Raw genomic sequence first — 20,025 nt, 5'->3', positions numbered from 1 at the left:
AGCTTCTTAGCTTATTTTCCCCCACTTCAACCTCCCCCGTATCCATCCCCTCTGGTAAGAAACAACCTGTAAATGTTGTTACATGGTGAATTTCTGTACCCAATCCCCCCCTTTGAGCCCGCGCAGGCTCAGGGAATTTCAAATTTTGAGCCCAAAAACCGACGGATCACCACTCCAGAACCACTCCACAGTAGGTGGAGTGAGCTAGTAATTATGTGTGTCAGCTGGGTAAAAGAAACTGTGAAATGGAAGCTGGGATTGCAGGCTACAAGTCTGTCTACTCAGATTTTTTTTAAACTAAAAACTACATTTTTAAAAACATTTTGAAAAAAAAAAAAATGTGTTTTTTTGCCAGAAATTCTCAACTCTGTAGGGCCCATGGTGTGACTTTAGAGGTAAGCCGGTCTCCTTTGGAGACGCTTCACACCTCCTCGGAGAGACTTTGTTAAGCTCGTATCAAACACTGCGTTGTCGGATCCTGCATTTGCGCATTGTGGTCCGTTGTACAAAATGAGGCCCAAGGACTGCAAATAGGAGTCAGGACCCAGCAAACCGCCTACATATGAGTCAGAGTAATGTAAGAATTTTGGCCAAATCCATACCTTTTTTTGGACCTCATTCATACCCGTTTGGTGGGACGTAATTAGGTTTGGGGATTTTGCAGCTTTTCTTACATTTTTCATGCCTGCAGGTTGCCGGCTTTTCTGGTCCACTCTCAGGAATTTCATACATCTTCTTACCCAGGAGAAGTTCCATCGTACACTTGGAGTGCAAAGAAAGCCCATATCATTTTTGTGGCTACCATTCCAGGGTTTTGCCACAAAAATCATGAATAAACTCATTTCCGGGGGGTTTCCTGCAGTTTGTTGAACTTGTGGTGGTGGTGGTCACCTCTTGAGCTACAGATCTGACTACTGGCTGCGCACATGAAAGATCTGATTCTGACGCACCAGATGGGCATCCATATGCGGAAGTGTTCGCACACTGTGGCTGGGCGTTCTCTTTTCCGGACGCCAATGAGATTGGCGGGGACGACGGCCGCTGGCGATGACCGTTCTGGTGATTGGGGGTGGTTGCTGGGCGATACATATAAGGCGGCCAGTCTGGGCGGCATGGTGCTGGAGATAGCCCGGAGAGAAAGTGTTTATATATCCCATCCAGGCAGCACCACCCCATCCCCACCCCCCCCCATTCTCCCCTTCGCAATCTCCGGAAACATCGAGTTTGATACCCGCTTGGATTCCCTGTTTTTCTCTTCTTCTTTTGTGTGTTTTGACTGTAGATATTCATCCTTCAAGACGATGTATCCCCCCCAGTCCATCGACCCCCGCGCCGGCATCCTCAGCTTTGCCGCCCGGCCCAGCCTGCTCGACCCGGCCCCCGCCCCTGGGCCTCCGACGACGCACCACCACCGGAGCTCGTCGCTGAGTGCGCTCGTCCGACGGAGCTCGACGCGGCGGCGGTCTGGGCTGGTTCCCGGGCGCCAGCAGAGCACGACGACGGCAGCCGAGCTGGCGGCGACGGTGAGCCGCGGGCGGGCAGGGATGGACGAGCCGAGCAGCGAGCACGCCCCGCTGCTCGCCCTGCCCATCATCCAGCCGCGCCCGAGCTCCGCCTGGCACTCCGCCTACGACCTCGACCGGCGCTCGTTCCGGGTCAGCCTCGCCCAGCCGCGCCAGCAGGTCACCAGTCTGCTCGCCCTCAGCTCCATCCCGCGCCCCCTCACCCCGCCCTTCGACGACGAGCGCGAGAGCTCCGCCAGCGCCATCCTCGCCGCCACCCGCACCGCCATCGAGGAGGAGGCCATCCAGGCCGCCATCGCCGCCTCCCTCCAGCCGGACCCCCGCCAGGCCTGCTGGGCCGACCATCGCCGGGCAGCCCACCCGCATCGGAGGGACAGCACCGCCGCCCACTCAGACGAGCCGCGCCCACGCCCACAGACGACGATCGAGCTCGGGTTCTGGTCCGAGGGCGCCCGGACGGCGCGCAGGATGCTCGACGAGGCCCCGCCGCCGTGCTCGGCCGGCATGGCCGGGACTCCCACCCGGGAAGCCGCCGCCAGGAACAGCAGTGCACAGCAGCGCCTGCTCGAGGGCCAGCTGCGCCTCCACCAGCACCCCGCCACCCAGATCCACCGCATCAGGACATCCCCCTCCTCATCCTCATCCTCATCCTCATCCTCAGACGACGACGACGACGACCGCTCCGCCGACTCAGAGTCAGACGACGGGCCCTACTCCTCCCCCAACACCTCCCCAGACTCGCCCCGCCTGCCCAGCCTCTGCGCCCCCGCACCGCCAGCAGGACCCCCGCCCAGTGAGACCCACCAGCAGCCTCCCCTCCCCCTGCCCAGATTGACCACCCCGTCATCCCTGTCCACCCGCAGCCTCGCCTCGCCCGAACTGAGCCCAGCCATGCTGTCCCAGCTGCGCGCCTCCCTCCAGCCCAGCCTCCCCAAGCCCCGCCCGGACATCGCCGAGCCCCTCGACAGCCCAGAGGACGCCCGCCACCAGCTCTCGCCCGGCCCGCTCTCCCACACCCTCTCGCCCTCCTCGATGAGCCACGCCAGCCTCAGCCCCGTCTCGCCCGGCTTCCACGCCGCCTCCGACACCACCAACCCCATCGCCGCCTCGCCCAGCTCCGCCTCCTGGCCCCTCCCTGCCAAGCCCGCACCCATGCCCGCGGAGACCTTTGTCATCGTGCGCCCCCCGCCCGGCAAGCACAACCACCCTCTGAACCTCCAGATCCAGCTCGTCCTCCCTGCTCCCATCCACCCCAGCCGCGACCCCAGCCTCTCCACCCCCAGCGCAACCAGCCCCACCCACCCACACCCGCCGCCCCAGATCTTCGCCGGGGGGCCGGTCTCCGCCGCCCCCGAATCCTTCGACTCCCACGACCACCACTCCCTCGCCCTCAACCGCACCCAGAGCATCAGATCCGCCCACTCCACCCGCTCCTCCCGCAGCAACCGCACCACCAGCTCGGCCAGCGAAGGCCGCAACCGCCGCGTCACCCCGCTCTACAACCTCCAGTGGCACACCGTCTTGCCCACCTGGATCAGCGACGCCGGTCAGTCCCTTTCCCCCTCTCTTTCTTCACACACACACACACACACACACTGACTATGGGTGTGGAACAGGCACGGACGCCAAAGTGGCCAAGTTCGCCAAGAAAGGCATCGAGCTCGTCGACCTTGCGAGCATCGAGCCGAGCGAGATCCGGAGCGCCCGGTACGCGGCCGACCTTGCCCTACTTTTGGCCGGAGGCGCGCCGACGAGTCCGCCTGCGCAGACGACCACCTTCCAGGTCTCGCCGGCGCCGTCGAGTGCGTGTCTGGCTTCGACGGCGGGGAAGCCGGAGGGGCGGCCGAACGCGGCGGCGCTGTTCAACAAGGTGAAGCGGATGAGCGTGTTCAGCAAGAAGACTGGGCCGAAAGCGACTGAGGCCGGGCCGGCGGGCGGGGCGAAGAAGGGCGGCGACGGCCGGACGGGCAGCCACAGCGACCTGCCCTCGACCAACGCCGGGCTGTCCTCGGTCGGCCCCGCCATGGATGCCGAGGGCAGGAGGGCCGAGGGGTACGTGTGGGTCGTCCGCAAGTGGGCCAAGCCCGAGGTGGTCGACTGGCTCGCCGGCGCGCCCAACAACGCCGCCGTCTCCGCGGTCTATCTCGAGTGGCGAAGGGCGAAGAAGCGCGCAAGGGCCCCCGCCAAGCCCAAGCATCCCGCCGCACTCTCTCCCCCCGCCGTCCCGCCTCCCCCTCCGCCGCCCGCCCCGCCCGCCGTCGAAGACCCCCACGAGCCGCCCGGCCAGCCCGAGGACCACCAGCCCATCCTCCCTGACTCCGCACTCAAGCTCTTCTTCCTCCCCGCCGCGACCACCGCCGTCACGAGCTTCTTCGGCCGGCTCGCGAAGGCCGTCGACCCGGCGGCCTCTCCCCGCGCCAGTGTCGACCAGCCCCCGACGGCCCCCGCAGAGCCTGCACCCTCGGACGACGGGCCCACCGCAGCGTCCACCGCCGAGTCCACCGCCGAGTCCACCACCGAATCTACTGCTGAATCCACCGCTGAATCCACCGCCGCCGAGTCCGAGGAAGAAGAAGAGGAGGACGAGCCCGACAGCGACCCGGAAGACTCGGAGAGTCCATGGCTGTGCGAGCTGGTCGTCCAAGCGGGGCCGGGCGACGAGCGGCGACAGCTGGTCGCCCGGCTGACGCCGCACCCGCACCACCCGAAGCTAGTCGCCCAGCTAGCCGTGCCATGGGCCCTGGCGCCCGTCGCCCTCCTCCCGCCCACTGAGGACGAGGGCCTGGTGCTGGAGGTGGACGAGGTCAAGGACCTCGTCGCGGCCACCTGCATGTGGCTCGTCGTCAAGGAACGCCTCGGCGGCGTCGGCAAGCGCCGCAAGGGCGACCGCGCCTGGCGCATCTGACCCCCCCCCCCCCCCCCCCTTCTCCCCCTAAACCGCCGCCCGCCGCCTGCCCGCTTCCTTTCGTCTTGCCCGGCCTCCCCATAGACCCCCTCGTTTTTCCTGTCGTTCTTCGCTGGCCATCCCGGCCCGCCCTGCATCTGCATCTGCATCCTCCTCTCTCTTCCTCTCGTGTGCCATATACGCACGGCTTGTTACTTTCCCCGCACATCTCGCGCATGTTTCTCTCTCTCTCTCTGCACAAACACCATGCTTTTGTTTTGCTCGAATGTACGAAGCTTTCCCTGTGTTGTTGTTTCCATGCTCCTGCCATCCCCGTCCCTTCCGCCCCTCCCATCGCCCGTGTTTTCACCAGGACCTGCTGCTGTTGTTCTCTCTCTCTTCGTCGGTGTACATAGTAGCCTGCTTCCTTAACCTTATCTCCACACATCCTTTGTACTTAATTTAGCCCCCCACTCTTCCTGGTCTTTCTACTGAAAGCAGACATGTTTCACGCCTTATGAGGGTGCAAGTTCGTCTTTTTGAAACACTGGCATGGCCCAGCTTGCAGGGGGTAGAAGGACGATAGAAGAGTGCATCGCCCTATATCCCGTCTCAACTTTTCGACATTCAGGGCTTGGACCATAGCAGCAAATTCCAACTTTGCATTTCATTTTGATGGAATTCACTCGTGCGTTGCTGAATTGCTGAAACCAGCGGTGATCATCCTCATACATAATGAGCAACACTTGCACACCATTTTTGCAAAACTGAAATGCCATGTCAATTTGCAAAAATTGTTGTCTATGGCACAGAAGTCAAAAAGAGTAATACAGCAAAAGCGAAAAAGCTTGCGGTCCGGCAGGCCCAATTTTGGAATCTCAGCCACTGCCCTTCAAGCCTGTATAGGTCCTGTATGTCAAGCTGCATACAGGAATATCATTGGAAGAAAAATGCTATTTCCTTCATTATCAACATTGGGGTATTGAGGGTTGCACCATTGGAATCCTGGGGCAATTTTACCCTCATCGGCCGCTTCGCCAGGGCTAACTGCCCCACCCAACAGTCGGCCCGACACGCACATCAAGATCAACCTGTACAGGTGTGTGGCTGAAATGCAGCAGGCAATTTTCGGCCTCCCGCACCCGCAAGCTTTTTCGGTTTTGCTGTATAATGTCACCCAACTTTGAAAACCCTCGTGTGGTGAGAAAAATGATACAACAATCTTGCTGAGGCATGTCATGCAGCTTAGGGACTGTGCAGGTATACACAGCAGACTGCTGTCCTTTTTTGATTCTGCTGTATGGCCTTCTTTACCATCTTGTTCGCTCAGTTCCGTGTAAAGATGTTTGCAACAATTGGGTATGCTGCTTTCTCTTTTGCTTGTGTGCCATTTGGTATTAGCTCTCATATTTTGTTTGAGGATCTGGTTTAGTTCATCAAAATGGTAATGAAAAAGACCCCCAGAGCAATCCAGCAGATCAAGTCTGAGGACTCTGGCCTATATCATGAGGACTTTGACAATAAACAATCAGATTTCTTGGTGCATGTACTTTCCCCCAACACGTTCCAATTTTTTTCTTCTTACAACACATGTGCGTGTCCTTCTTGTCTCAATGCCCAGTGCACAGCCTCCTGTGAACAATTCCGGCCGCATGTTGGAAACGGTCAGTTTTTTCCAAAAATAAACCAAGCCAGCAACATTAGATGCTCAATAGTAGTTCAGGGGCCAGTAGTTTCTCAAGAGAAGGTGGCACAAAAACTCACCAGAACATCGCTTTGGACGCTTGTGGGTACATGCGCAGCATCTTCTGGCTTGTTTCCCTTAAAAACTCCGGTTTTTACCAACACCGAAGACTGTATTTGAGTTGAAACGTAAGCATAGCAGTCGGTTCGAAATTGAGCCGAGGTGGAAAGAACTCACCCAACCGTAATTATTCGCGCCTTGAATATCAGAAGCGGGATCTGCACCAAGGAGCCGCCTCGTCAAAAAATTGACCACAGCTCATTCCGTAATGACTGCAAACTTACTGTCACCGATCATATAAACTGCTCCCAAATCTTGGCCATTAAATTGATCACGGAGGATATTTTTTAGGAGCTGGTTTGCAAAATCGTATGTGGCTCGAGTCGGTTTGCCACCTGTCCAGGCTTCCAATGGGTGACCTGTCAATCGTTCATAGTTAGCACGGAGGGCGGTCTACGCAGAATGTCAGAAATCCAGACGTTGCCCAAGAAAAAGCGGGTAAAATCCACCTGGAAAGCTCCCTGTCCAAACCGAGGCCTCGAGAATTCGTTCCCCCACAAGAAATCTGGGTTTGAGAAATAGACTGGAATACTATTGGTCTTGATGTTTGGAGTACAGTCAATCGGGTTGGTGATGATTCCGTCTTTCGAAGTTAAAACATCGATCGCCATTTGGGTGTCAAGCCCCCAATCAAAGCTGTCGTGCATGACCTGTGCTAAGATGGAGCTTCAGCAAGTATAGCAAGCGTCAAGCGAGATCTAAGGAGCAACTTGCAAAGACCGCGCTGAACGGAATCTTGGAAAAGTCGGCTGTCTTGTCGGGAAAACAATGTCTATCATCAGAACATCCGGAACGCGAAACAGGTGATTCTTACGTTCGTTCCATAAGGAAGACTGACTTTAGCTATTCGAGATTCTTGGTCGGAGAGCTTGTAGAATGGCCAAATGGATGGATTCCATTTCAAGATATCTTGAGGGATGTAAACGTGTTGAAAGCCATACCTTCGACCAGGGGATGGATTACCGAATGGATTTCATTCAGTAAGAGGAAAGACATGCGGAATTTTCCAGGTCGAAACATAAAAACAAAAGAAAAAGTCTTCTGACCCTTCAGCTACCAATCGGCACCTTCCAGCACGACCTCCGATAACCAAGATCGGTTTATCGGAATAAGAGCTTAGGAACTGGTTGAAGATGGTATGCGATTGGACCAATTGGCTGGGAGTAATCTATCATTGGAATTAGGGGAATAAATCAGTTCATCACATCAATTATAATTTAGATAAACATTCGGGGAGAGAATGGCCAAACGCAGCAGTGGTGCTGTGGCATGAACTCACGGGAACTCCAAGTTCTTCAGACAGTTTCTTACTTCTTTCGAGTTCAGGAGTCCCGCCCCCGTTGGTACATAGGATGAAAGGGAAACTGTCAAAACATGCAGACGATATATTGTAAGTCTCAGAGACGATCAGGAAAACGAAACGGTTGAGGATGGCGACCTTTTTTGGGCCGAGTTTTGACCATTCAAGATGGCTATGGCTTTCCTGGCTTGCGGGAGGACATGGGCACCCTGCTTGAGGACCCCATCGATATCAAAGCAGAAAGCGGGGGGAGGGGTTGCTTGGGTCGAGTATGAGTTCGGATAGTGGTTCAGTCGATCGATCGAAAGCGCTGATTGACGGCGAGGGCCAGTTAAGCGGATCCTGAGGACTTGCTTCATCTTCCGAAAACTGTTGCGGTGGAATCAATCGGATTCGGATGGAGTGGTTCGAGTGAAGTCGTGGGCCAGGGGAGTGCATAGTGAGCGGGTATTCATATATTTATGTATTTACGCAAGGCACAGACCGCCAAGAGCCCAGGTCAACAGGACCCAGATTCCCTTTACGTATTTGTATGACTATTGTCCGGAGACGAAGATGGACCTATCGATTGCATGCTTGTGAACTCGTTCCAAGCAAAATCCATCATGAATTGATGCCTGCAACAAGCAACAATTGTGATTTTGGTAACTTCCGTTGAAGAGAGGAAGTCAACAAGTGTACAAAACAACATGTGACTTCTATACAAGCAGGAAATAACTAGGAATGAAAGACGGACTACCACTCATAAGAAAGGGTAAAAAAACGAGCTGTAATGATACGACCAAGGAACGGTCGGGGATCAGGAATGAAGTCGGAATGAATAAATAAATCGAGGAGGAATAAGGTTATATCGAGCCAAGTTGGAGGGATAGTCGATGAAATAGATTCAATGTGGACTGGAGACCTTTCAAGAGCCCGTGATCAGGACTATCGGCCAACTGGACATGTGCGAAATCGATAACTTTGACCGAAGCGATATCCTGCATGATTTGATCCGGCTGGTCAGAGTGAGATGACTCGTGGAGGATACCCTCTAGAGTACTCAGATCTGCCTCGAAGACGACCAACAGACTGGCACCATAGATTCGCCAGTTAAAGGAGGAGAGATAGTTGCGAATCCTGATGATTTTTGGGATGATCGATCGATCGACGATTTGTTTGAGTAGCTTCGATGGGATTCCTCCCGCAGAATATGTCAGTCCGTCGAGTACTTCTTGGGCCCCAGCTTCATGTCTCGGCCTAGAATCTGAGATTGGAAAGAAAGTATTAAACTTGTTCTGTAGATCGGTCCCCGTTCGATCGATAGTTTTGCCGAACGATTTCGGGATTCCTAAATATTCACACTGATGGTTATCCCATAGCTGTAAGAATAGGCAGAGCGAGGGTGGCAATCAGTCATGTGACGTGGAAAGTCTATGGGATACAATGTTTCATTTTTACCTGGGCGCCCGTCAAACGCATCCCAAATTCAGCGGTTGTGGTCTCGAGTGCAACCCTACTCATCCGCTGACTTTTTGCCTGGGTAGCTTGGTCATCGTGTAGCTTTTGTCCTAATTTGATATCAATCACATTCGGATGATTGAAGAGCTGTTCCAGTTCTCCCTGCCCGGTTTTGAGACTAGATCTTCTAAACGTCAAGTTTTCTAGAGTGATAAATACTTCGTCTTCCTGCAACTAAATTGATTATGAAGTTCAGTATCCAATGTTGCTACTAGCATTGCGATGGATGGTCATAGGTAAGTATAAGGATACTCAACAGTTTTATGATTCCAAGGACCAAGGAATTGAGCTCTCCAACCGGACCACACATTTGCATCGGAAGGAAGTAGTGGATGTTCCAGTTGGTTAACCAGACATCGATAAAATCTCAACTCGTTCCTCTTGGTCTTCTTAATGATTCTTTGTGGATCGTTCGAGTCGACCAAGACTCGGCCTTGATGTCCACCCGCTTGGGGGATTGGCTGCTTGGGCGTGATGCTTGTCATCGTCAGGTCTCGTTTCGTCTCGTCTGGTCTCATCGTGCCTATTTCCTTCTGAGGGTGTGAAAATTCGCCACGGGGCTCGGAACAAGCGCTGTTCACCATTCAGTAAGATAATCACGCTGGTCCATGTCCACTCGATGGGTTGAAGTGTGACTTTCACCGGCGAAACGACATGGAGTAGCCCGTGAGGGCGAAGGAGTTGGCTCCCGTGTCAGATTCCGACCGCCGGTCGTCGGGCCGAAGCGGCCCGGTAGCCCTGTCGGACCCGCTGGATGTCACAGGATATTCAACATGTTTCAGCCCTGTGAACTGGCAGGGTGGTATTACAGCAGGCGGTTGGCGAGCGCGCAGCGAGAGCCAGCGCGAGAGAGAGCGTCATCCTGAGCAGGAAGCCAGTGCGGCGCAGCCAAGCCGTGCCAGGCGAGAGGCCAAACCTAGATTGCGGAGCAGCCGGTGCCGGTAAGGATTAACCAGTCCGGAACACGCTCAGCCAATCAGGATTCGCCGTTTGGATTCTCGCCGATAGGAGGAAATGTCTCTCGCCCCACCCACCCGCCCAGTTAGGGTTCCCACCCGCCCGGGCTCAGACCTTCCAGCTAGGAGAACTCACAGGGGGACGCGTCACGTATCCTACTAAAGAAACGTGAAGCATTTCCCCCACCTCCCTTGCTTCCCACATGCGCCGTGAAGCCTAACAAGGTGGATTAAAAAGGCACGAGAGGAAAGAGGGAGGAGAGCCCCCCCCCCTCATCCCAAACCCGGAGAGCGTGGGGAGTTATTGGTATAACTCTCGGGGCGGACACGCACAAAGGCATCACGGCTAACCAAGCCTCCCAGTGCCAGCAGAGTGGACTGCCCAGAAGGCTTCCTACGGCTCGATATCACATGGCCGGGTGGTGCCCAAAGCGCTTCCGTGGTGTCGAACACTCTCAACGACGAGCAACATCAGGCAACGTCAGTTTTATGTATGGCATTTGCATAAAGGTGCCTTATACACGTGAGCCGCGCTACTGTCATCGACTCATCACTGTCGCTCTTAGGATGAGAAAAATGAAGTGTACGAGATCCTATTCAACGGATTGCTTAAGCCTTTAAATACCCTGTCCATCTGCCCATTACGATTTCCAAGTGCCGTTTGCTTTATCGACTCGTCTTGACAGATTTGGTCTGTATTTCTTCCGTCTTACTACAAACGACCTCCCGACCACCCTTTTGCGACGTCACTTATCCTTTCTTCTTCTCCTCGCGACTTCCAGGCAAACCTGCACATCTCAATCATCTCTTATAAATCCAACCACCATGCACTCCGCAAGATTGATGATTTGTCTAGTAGCTCTAGTGGTTGTTCATGTTGGGCTTGTATCTGCCGATGGGACATCTTTTAGGTGTCCAGATGCCAGTGATCCTGTTGGAGAATGCTTGACCGACGACACCTCTCGCGGCAGCAGAACCACCGCTACGACGAATAGTGAGTGCAACTTGCTACACCTTTCTCGTGATCGTCTACATATGTTTTCAGCTCTGATGAAGCTGGTGGAATGATCAGTATTTCCTGCGACTGCGACGAACGGGATTTTCCACTGTCCAAAGGGACGGTTTACATATTAGGGGGGTTCACAATAGGATAAAAATAAAACTTTAGAGTCAATTTTAAGGCCTTCACCAACAACTTTTTAGAAATATGGCAGGCTGTACAGGATAAGGTGTCCCCTGGCAATCACAGGGTGTTCTTCATTCTTTAAAAAATTGTCTGTAAAGGCCCTAAAATTGTGACAGTACAGTGACATCCGCACAACAGGCGGAAGGGGTCGATGACCAAGGCAAGGGAGAACTCAGAGATTGCGGATATACTTAGTTTAGGGTTTCTCTTTGTTGTAGTTAGATCTCCCGTACCAGAGCTTGTATTTCCTCTTTCTCTCTTTTTCCTCACTCATATAGTCGCCTCTGTTTGTATCACCTCAATAGGTGATTACCGTCTCCTCTTCTTCTCTGTGTGTCCTCGCTCTCCCTAGATCTCACTCGTGCTCACTGCGGACTACTGGCGCTTCTTGGGTGATTACCGTCTCCTCTTCTTCTCTGTGTGTCCTTGCTCTCCCTAGATCTCACTCGTGCTCACTGCGGACTACTGGCGCTTCTTAGGTTATGAGCCCAGCCTACTAAGAGCACCGTGTCGAGTAGGATTGCAATAGAACCATCCCAGAGTTAGAAGTAGACAGTTCACCATTGTGGCGGGAAATCAGGATCACAAGCCTTCCAATCTTATCGGCCGCTTTCCTTTCACTCCCGATCCCGACAAAGAAGACCCAGCCCCAGAGCACCAAGAAAACTCGTCTGGCTCAGACACCAAAACCCTCATTGCCTCAGCGCTCAATCCCAATCCTGCAGTCGCTTCGCACCAGGATAATTCACCAAATTTAGACGTCGAGACAACCATTACTCAGGCGCTCAACCTCATCCCAACTACTTCTTCTCCCAATTCCAACAATCCAGAGTCAACCCATACACTCAATTCCATCATGACCGAGAGTAACAGTTCGGCCAATTCAACCAACTTCAAACTGGTCACTGATCCCCTCAATGACAACAACTTTGCCACCTGGCGACTCAAGATGATCAACGCCCTTGGCTTCCAGATGTTGGACGATTACATCTTCAAGGATCCTAAGACTCTGGAGGGGAACGCTGACTACAAGATCAAAAAAAAACAAGCCACCACCTTCATTCGGCTTCATCTCAATGAAGAAAATGCGCACAGGTTTGTAGGTCAAAACTATAGAACGTTTGAGCCCAAGGCGCTGTGGGACGCCATCAATGCACACTATGCCACTTGGTTGCTGGAGAACGTCGCCAACGTATGGGACAAGCTCTACGAGATCCGATTTGCAGACGATACCATGAAGGATTCCATAAATCTCTTTCGAAACACCTTTGATCTAATGTTGGAAGTCGCCAACGATAAACTTGACAAACCCACTTTGGAAACCTGCTGGATCTTCATCATCCTCAAGCGACTCCCATCCTCTTACGCCACTTTCCGGTCTCTTCGTTTCAACAGCCTGAAAGGACTGGACAACACCCTTGAGCTAGGAAGCTTTCTCAAAGACCTGGAGGCTGAACTTAGGCGCCAACAGGAGGCTGATCCCGGAGCCCAAGGCCCTGCTAATCCGACTGCCCTTGCTGTCTCATCATCGGGGAGCACAAACAAACCAAGCAGCTCTCGACAAACTCGACTCCGATGTGAAAACAACAGGCATAACCCCGAAACATCTCACTCGGAAGAAGAATGTCATGCTGTTCACCCTGAAAAAGCCGCAGCATACCTCCAGGCCGCCCTCGACAAAGTCAACGCCCGGATTGCCAAGAAAGCTATGCTGAGTGTTAATTCAGGGATTTTGGATGTCATTATTTTTGACAGTGGAGCTACCGGTCACTACTTGAAGCATTGCTCCTACTTCATCACCTTCAAGGAGTACTCCTTGGTAGTTTATGTGGCTAACGGATCTACCATCCCCATTGTTGGCGAAGGTCGTGCGATCATCTCAACTAGTTCTGGTCCAATTCACATTGACAGGGCCTTCTTCGTGCCAGACCTCTCTAACTCTCTCATCCCGCTAACACACTATCTTTGGAAGGGGTACGCAATCATTCCGACTGACAACGGGACAAAGTTCAAGTGTGTAAAGGACGATGATATCATGTGTGTTGGTAGCACCGGGGACAACATTCTCACAATCGAACTTGGTTCTCAAAGGGCCTTCTCTGCCATCTTGGACACCCTCATTCTTCACAACTCACTCGGTCATCCCAGTCTACCCTATCTCAAAGCCGCGCACCCTGATCTTCATATCAAAGAGCTCGGCTGTCACAACTGCGACGTCTCCAAGATGACTCAGCAACCCTTTCCCGGCTCATTTCCAACCGTCAACAGTCTCCTTGATTGTATCCATATGGACCTGTGCGGACCCATTACTCCGGCCTCTCGGGGGGGAAATTGTTATTTCCTGAAGATAATAGACGGGCATAGTAAATACCGCTTTATCTACCCAATGCCGAGTAAGTCCAACACTTTCCAATCTTTTCTTACCTTCCTACTCCAAGCCAAAGCTTACACCGGCCGAAAATTGAAATCCGTAGTCTCCGACAACGGAGGGGAGTTTGTGAATCACAAGTTCAGCGAGTTGTTTCGGGAGCGGGGAGTTCGGCATCTTACGTCGGCACCATACACCCCACAACAGAATCCCTTTGCCAAACGAGGCAACAGGACCACAGTGGAGAAGACCAGAGCTATACTGCTAACCTCCGGTCTTGACTTAACCTGGTGGGGAGAGGCAGTCACAACCTCAGTCTACTTGGAAAACCAATCCCCGGACAGCTCGATTGGCATGCGGTCTCCATTTGAACTATGGACTGGAAGCCCACCCGATCTCTCTCAACTCTATCCGTTTGGGTGCAGAGCAGTATTCCTGGAGGAGAAGAAGTGGCGGCACTCCAAATTCTCTCCATCTGGCAAGGAGGTGATATTAATCGGGTTTACAGAGGGCCACAAGTCATACAAACTGTGGGTTCCTGACTCAAATAAGATCAAAATCACCCATCATGTTTGCTTTTTCCCGTCTGAATTTCCGTCTCTCAATGCCTCCGTACGCCGCAGTGAAATCGTTGAGTGGATGCCCGACCTTGTCAGCTTGGAAACTCCTGTTGAGAGTCATGACTTGGAAACCGGAGCAGAAGAAAACCCTCCGTCCTTACAATCTGACTTCACTGACAATGATCCATCCATCAACGGCACCTGCAATCCTACGCTGGCCGCTGAAGATAACCCTGTACCGCCGGAACCCCCTACCGAAGAGACCGTCTTACCTGCCATACCCATCACTCAATCCACTGTCAAAGGCTATGCTTATGTCCCACACTACGATGAAGCCCCAAGAAACATTTCCAGCAACATCGATCCTAGGAACATCATGGAAAGCTCCCGTAGACACCGAGCCAATCTGGCAGGCTATCCGCCAGTACACCGGGCCTTTGTCATCATTGGGGAGCCAGCCTCACTCAAAGATCCAAAAACCTTCGCTCAAGCCATGCGCCACCTAGATGGAAACGAATGGCTTATGGCAGTCAAGGTAGAGATTGGCAACATCACCAGGCACAAAGTCTGGGTGGTTGCTCCAATGAAGATAGGCACCCGTCAACTCGATACTGTCTGGGTGTTCAAGCGGAAGTATAACGCAGACGGAGAGCTTCAAAAGTATAAAGCTCGCCTCTGTGTCCGCGGCTTTCGACAAGTGGAGGGAATCAACTACGGAGCCACTTTTGCACCCACTGGCCGACTGACAACCTTCCGAATGGTTGCAGGAATAGCCGCAGCCAATGACTGGGAAATCGAGCAGATGGACGTTCGCTGTGCCTTTCTGAACGGTGTCCCGGATGAAGAGATCTTCATTAAAGTTCCCGACGGAGTCAACATTGATGTCCCACCCGGCCATGGTTTTAAACTACAGAAATCCCTGTACGGCCTCAAACAAAGTCCCCGGTGTTGGTACCGGGCACTCAAGGACTTCTTTTCATCAGTCAACTTCTCCCCGGCACAAGCAGACGCCTGCTTGTTCATCCATCAAGACTCGACTAAACCTTGTTTCGTATATGTGCATGTGGATGATCTCATCATCGTGGGCCCCAATGTTTCTTTCCTGAAGACTGCCATCAAACGCCGATTCGAAATGGAGGACTTGGGTCCCTGCGAGTGGGTACTTGGCATGAGGGTTACACGGGATCGGATCAACTGGACCATTTCGCTTGCTCAGGATTGCTACATCAAGGAAATATTGGATGAATTTCAACTAACCGACTGCAAATCAGCCTCGACCCCCCTTCCACTCAATACCCTAACCTGTCCCATTGATCCGTGCTCAGTTGCAGAAACCTTCAACTATCGACGTGCCGTCGGCCTCATCAACTATTTGGTGCAATGCACTCGGCCCAACCTGGCATTCCCATGCAGTTATCTGTCCCAGTTCCTCAACAATCCGTCACGGACCCATCAAAATCAAGTCCAGCATGTCTTTTGCTATCTAAAAAAGACCACTCATGCTCAGCTCACATTAGGCCATCCGCCCTCCGAGACCGGGAGAATCATCGCCTACGCTGACGCCAGTTATGAAAGCGGCGTCGACTCGGCATCGTTTTTGGGGAGTCTTGTCCATTACTACGGTGCAGTGGGATGGCGTTGTCAAAAACAGGACGATGATGGCCCAGCGATATCAACCACCAAAGCAGAGTATAGAGCCTGCTCCGAAACGGGTCAAGACATTCGCTGGCTTGAACAACTTCTCCTTGAAATTCATCCGTCGCTTCAATTGCCAGCTACCTCAGCCCTTCTCTACTGTGATAACAGGGGAGCCCTTGCACTCCTCAAGAATCCTCAATACCAGCACAGAACCCGCCACATAAACGTCCGTCATCACTGGCTTTGTCATCACATCAAGCGCGAAGCCAACTTCAAAGTGGAATACATCAAAACTGATGATAATCAAGCTGATTTCTTGACTAAACCTCTTGCGCCATTGATCATCACTCGTTTTCAGTGTTGTTTCCTGGTGCTGGAATACATGAACATGAACTATCTTGAACTCCTGATGTGGAATCGAAGCCCATTGTAGAACTTTTTATGCTGGGCTCAATTTAAATTTTATATACATTATACATTGGGAACAACCTCAAGAGCTTGGTCCCGCTCTGCATTGTGATCTACTGCGTTTCAGTCGCATCAAGGACGAGCCATGGTCCCTCCCGGATGCGCTAGAGAGACTTTCATACCTACATGGTCTGCCTGTGGTAATGAATGCTTCACTTCACAGAGAGAGCACCGGGGACTGGCACCCGCAGAGCTGAGAGCTGGTGCCGTGCAAAGTCCCATTTCCACTCCATCCGGTCAGAATGTGGGGTTGCCCATTATTGACCAGTCCTGAGTCAACCAGGCGCGGAATCCAGCGATTGCAAGGTGCGACTTGCACGGACCGACGGGCGGCCAGATGGCTGAATGTCTGCCTCTCGTCAAGAGTTGGCTGGCAGCTTTGCACACCTACATGAGGTTTTGGAATTGGGTGGCCGGTAGTTGGCCTGGACTGGCTCCGCCGTCCAGCCTTCCGCTGCCAGGCCGAACCCATATTCACGGATTTTGCACAGGAATGGCCTTCATGCGGAGGAGATAAATAGTTCCGTTCGCGTGGACCTCCTACTGCCCTTCGCACATTAAAAATACCTCCGGACCTACCATTCCCAGACTCGAGCTACCCATCTTCACCAGCTTTTCATTCACTCTTACTTCCTCAGACACTTGACGTGCCTTGACTCTACTCCACTCATAACCAACTGCCTCTATCCCGGTCCTACCATGTCCTACGTCCATTGCCAACACACTTCCGCCGACACGCCTCCCTGCAGGTGTCCAGTCTGGGAACCTTCCGCAGACGACGAGTCGGCAAGCAAACTAGCCTGTGATACGTGTGGCCATCGTGAGGAGTGGCATTTCCCTCTGGTCGAGAACGAAGAGGACAGCGAGATCGAGCGGTGCAAGTCCAGCTGGCCCAACGGCCAGCCGTGCACTTGCCCAACCTGGGTCGCCTCGGAGGAGCCTGCTAAAAACCCTGGGTGTGCACTGTGCGGCCACAAGAAAGGCTGGCATCGACCGACCATCGTAAGCGGCCTCGTCCTTCCTCCTGCTTCGAGATGAAAACCCTTTATGTGGTTTGATTCTGATCTTCACCTCTTTAGACCCGGGCTTCTTCAACTCAGGGCGCCCCAGCAAAGATACAACCATTGCCATCTTCGGCAGATGTTTTCAAGCTACAGGAATCAAACTGGCACGCACGAGCGCAATCCTGTGGGACTGGCAGTGCCGATGACAGTTTGAGGGTACGCTCTTGCTCAGCCAACTCGTGGGCACCTGGCACAAAGTCCAGCTCGGCCAGCCATCAAGCGCCCTCAGATCCGTCTGGAGTCGGGTTCAACTCATTCTTCATTCCTGATAGTCCCGCTACATCTTCTCATAGCTCTGTCTGGTCATCCGCCGTCCCACTCCCAACGGGGCAGACTCCTCCAGTCCAGGCACAACTCGCCGCCGAACACATGCGATTCATTCTTTCTGAGCTGGATGATGAAGAAGACGAGTCGACTGACCCCGACACTAGTTTCGCCAACAATATCAGCTCACCAAATAGCCATTCCAGAGGGGACAGCGGGGCTCGGTCGGTGTACAACCATGATAGATCTTTCTCTCGCGCATCTCAATCTTCCTTGTATTCCTTCGAAGGGCCGATAGCGAATCAACAATGGTCAAGGGGCGGAAACTCACCCTCACCCTCTTTCAAACCGTTTGATACCCAGTCAATCAGATCCAATTCATCCTTTGCATCTCAAGCAATGCCACGGGCTTCTGCTGATCACAACTCATGCTCTGGTAGCATGTCTTTTTCTTCACTTGCGGGATCAGCATACTCGAGCAGTCCAGCAAGGACCACCACCCAGCCGAAGGACTACAACATTCGGCTCAATGAGCTAGATTTGACTGGAGGAAGCTCTACGCCTGCAAGCTCCCAGCTTCGCCCCCCGTCCGCAACACCATTGCTTGCCCAGACGACCTCTGAAACCTTCGTCGAGGAATTGCCCGTCGATCGACCCAAACATCCCTCAGAGGAGCGCACGGGAAGATTTGCGGCTAAACCTACCGATATTGCCTCGAACACGCCTTTGGATGATGAGGATGGATCAGTGGCCAAAGTCAAGCCCTTCCAAAGCAACATCCAATCGATCGTTTGTGAGGAGATACGCGTCTTGGACCAACATACAGAGACCACAGGAACTCTCAAACCCGTGTCAATACCAGAACAACTACGACATAACCCTAATCAATCAAGAAAAGAGAAAGTCGAATCTTATAAAACTAAAGACCAAGCCATGTCACTTTCCATTTCCCCATCCCCATCTTTAACCACCTTTTTTCCAGGAGACTACCTGGACGTAACCATCCGGTTAAACAATAACACGACTGATCAGGAGATCGTTTCGCCCCTGGAGTTCGAGCAACAGCTCGCGAAGTGGAAGAACATCACTTTCCAGCTCAGTGGCACGGTCACCCAAAACGGAACCACCGAGCACGAGATCTTCAACTTATCCCAGACCGTCCATCTTTCCGAACAACGTCAACAAAATGCTAACAAGACTGGCTGGCAATTCAAGTTGAAGATACCCACACACACCAATTGCAGTTGTGGTCCTGGCCACTTGCCCTTACCAAGCAGTTGCTCTAACTCCGTCGTACGTCTTCAAGTTTTTTTTGTCTTATTTCACCCTGCAGGAATTGATTTTTTTTGGGGGGTTTTATCAGGGTCATGTCAGCTATCACTTGATTTTGAAAGGAAAGAAAAAAATGTTTCTATCAAAGGCTTCGACTTCGGCAGAGAGGTGAATCCCAGTTACTTCTCAGTCCGAGTTTCCAACCCGAATGATCACTGGCTAAATGTTCCGCTTTCTTTACTCTTATTATAGTAACCTATTTGTAGGCTTGAAATTGAAGAGTAACTTGTCAGATCCGCGGCAACATCTTCTGACGTTCCCCGAGTCTGTCCGGCCTTTGTCCTCTTGGATCGGACTGAATGGAGGTCACAAGGCTGCTATCACTAACACACTGGTCAGTCCCCCGCCCCCTAAAACACCAGCTTGATTTAAAGCTCATGTAGGCTGACTTCAACAATCCCGAACCAACAGCTCACCTACCAAGTCGAATTTCTCTCAAGCAATACTTTAAGGATCATATACGAGGTCGATCTACAATTATCACCAGACTCAGAATTGTCCGCTCTCAATATGCGCCTGTTTGAAGAGGTCTCTTCAACGCTGAAAGTTACTATCACTTCGCTGAACCAGTTGATGCAATCACATGCCAAGACTGGCAGTGGGTATGTGAATGTTGGACGAGAAAACCATGACGCGGACTTTAGTGTCCGAGATGTGAGGTCAAAAGCTATGCCAACAAGGTCTGAGACGACCGGGCTGATCACATGGAAAACGTCCGGCTATCTTCAAGTGAGTTCCTCTCTCACTTCAGGAATGCCGAACGGGTTACACGATCTGATTATTCTTTCCATTCGCCAGATGGAGCTCTTTGGTCCCACCGAGCCCGGCTCTTCATTTGGGCCGACACCGAAAAAATGTTTGATGGAGCAGCTGCGGTCGTACGCAGCCAAAGCTGATCTTCCATCCTCCGCCAAAGATATCGCGTCCCAGTGGATCTTGAGGGCTTCCATCCAATCCGTGCTTTTGTCGCAGCCACTCAACATCCGTGGTACCTTGGTCGACCTACAGTCGACCTGTGCGGCCAGAGCAATTGTCCAAGGAATACCTCTCACTCTCAGGTGACTCGACTTCCTCCTGTTTGATTCCCTCTTATAACCGCTACATCTGTAAACGAAAACATTCAAAAGGACTTAGGCGAGCTTTGTTTTGATAACTAAGCGCATACCAAACTTCAAGAA

At 52.8% G+C, this 20,025-nt stretch overlaps 4 protein-coding genes across 4 annotated transcripts; 2 read left to right on the top strand and 2 right to left on the bottom strand.

Annotated features, from left to right (window-relative positions):
- Positions 1–1,301: 1,301 nt before the first annotated feature.
- PtA15_11A175 (uncharacterized protein) lies at positions 1,302–4,428 on the top strand (the record flags this gene model as incomplete). The annotated part of the gene is made up of 2 exons (XM_053161056.1): positions 1,302–3,069; positions 3,140–4,428. 2 exons carry the CDS (start codon positions 1,302–1,304, stop codon positions 4,426–4,428), a joined length of 3,057 nt encoding a protein of 1,018 aa, XP_053025041.1.
- A 1,560-nt stretch (positions 4,429–5,988) lies between these two features.
- PtA15_11A174 (uncharacterized protein) lies at positions 5,989–7,870 on the bottom strand (the record flags this gene model as incomplete). Its single annotated transcript, XM_053161055.1, has 10 exons — positions 5,989–6,039; positions 6,172–6,261; positions 6,329–6,369; positions 6,436–6,604; positions 6,661–6,861; positions 6,926–6,964; positions 7,050–7,152; positions 7,258–7,379; positions 7,491–7,575; positions 7,650–7,870. The coding sequence occupies 10 exons, from the start codon at positions 7,868–7,870 to the stop codon at positions 5,989–5,991; spliced, it is 1,122 nt and encodes a 373-aa protein (XP_053025040.1).
- A 486-nt stretch (positions 7,871–8,356) lies between these two features.
- On the bottom strand, positions 8,357–9,327 carry PtA15_11A173 (uncharacterized protein; the record flags this gene model as incomplete). Its single annotated transcript, XM_053161054.1, has 3 exons — positions 8,357–8,872; positions 8,952–9,179; positions 9,289–9,327. 3 exons carry the CDS (start codon positions 9,325–9,327, stop codon positions 8,357–8,359), a joined length of 783 nt encoding a protein of 260 aa, XP_053025039.1.
- A 7,559-nt stretch (positions 9,328–16,886) lies between these two features.
- Positions 16,887–19,909, top strand: PtA15_11A172 (uncharacterized protein; the record flags this gene model as incomplete). The annotated part of the gene is made up of 6 exons (XM_053161053.1): positions 16,887–17,189; positions 17,267–18,808; positions 18,879–18,955; positions 19,040–19,181; positions 19,259–19,576; positions 19,646–19,909. The coding sequence occupies 6 exons, from the start codon at positions 16,887–16,889 to the stop codon at positions 19,907–19,909; spliced, it is 2,646 nt and encodes an 881-aa protein (XP_053025038.1).
- Between the last annotated feature and the right edge of the window lie 116 nt (positions 19,910–20,025).

Source organism: Puccinia triticina, chromosome 11A (genome assembly GCF_026914185.1).
Source record: "Puccinia triticina chromosome 11A, complete sequence".
Classification (NCBI taxonomy): Eukaryota; Fungi; Basidiomycota; class Pucciniomycetes; order Pucciniales; family Pucciniaceae; genus Puccinia; species Puccinia triticina.
This window is presented reverse-complemented; position numbering and strand designations above follow the sequence as displayed.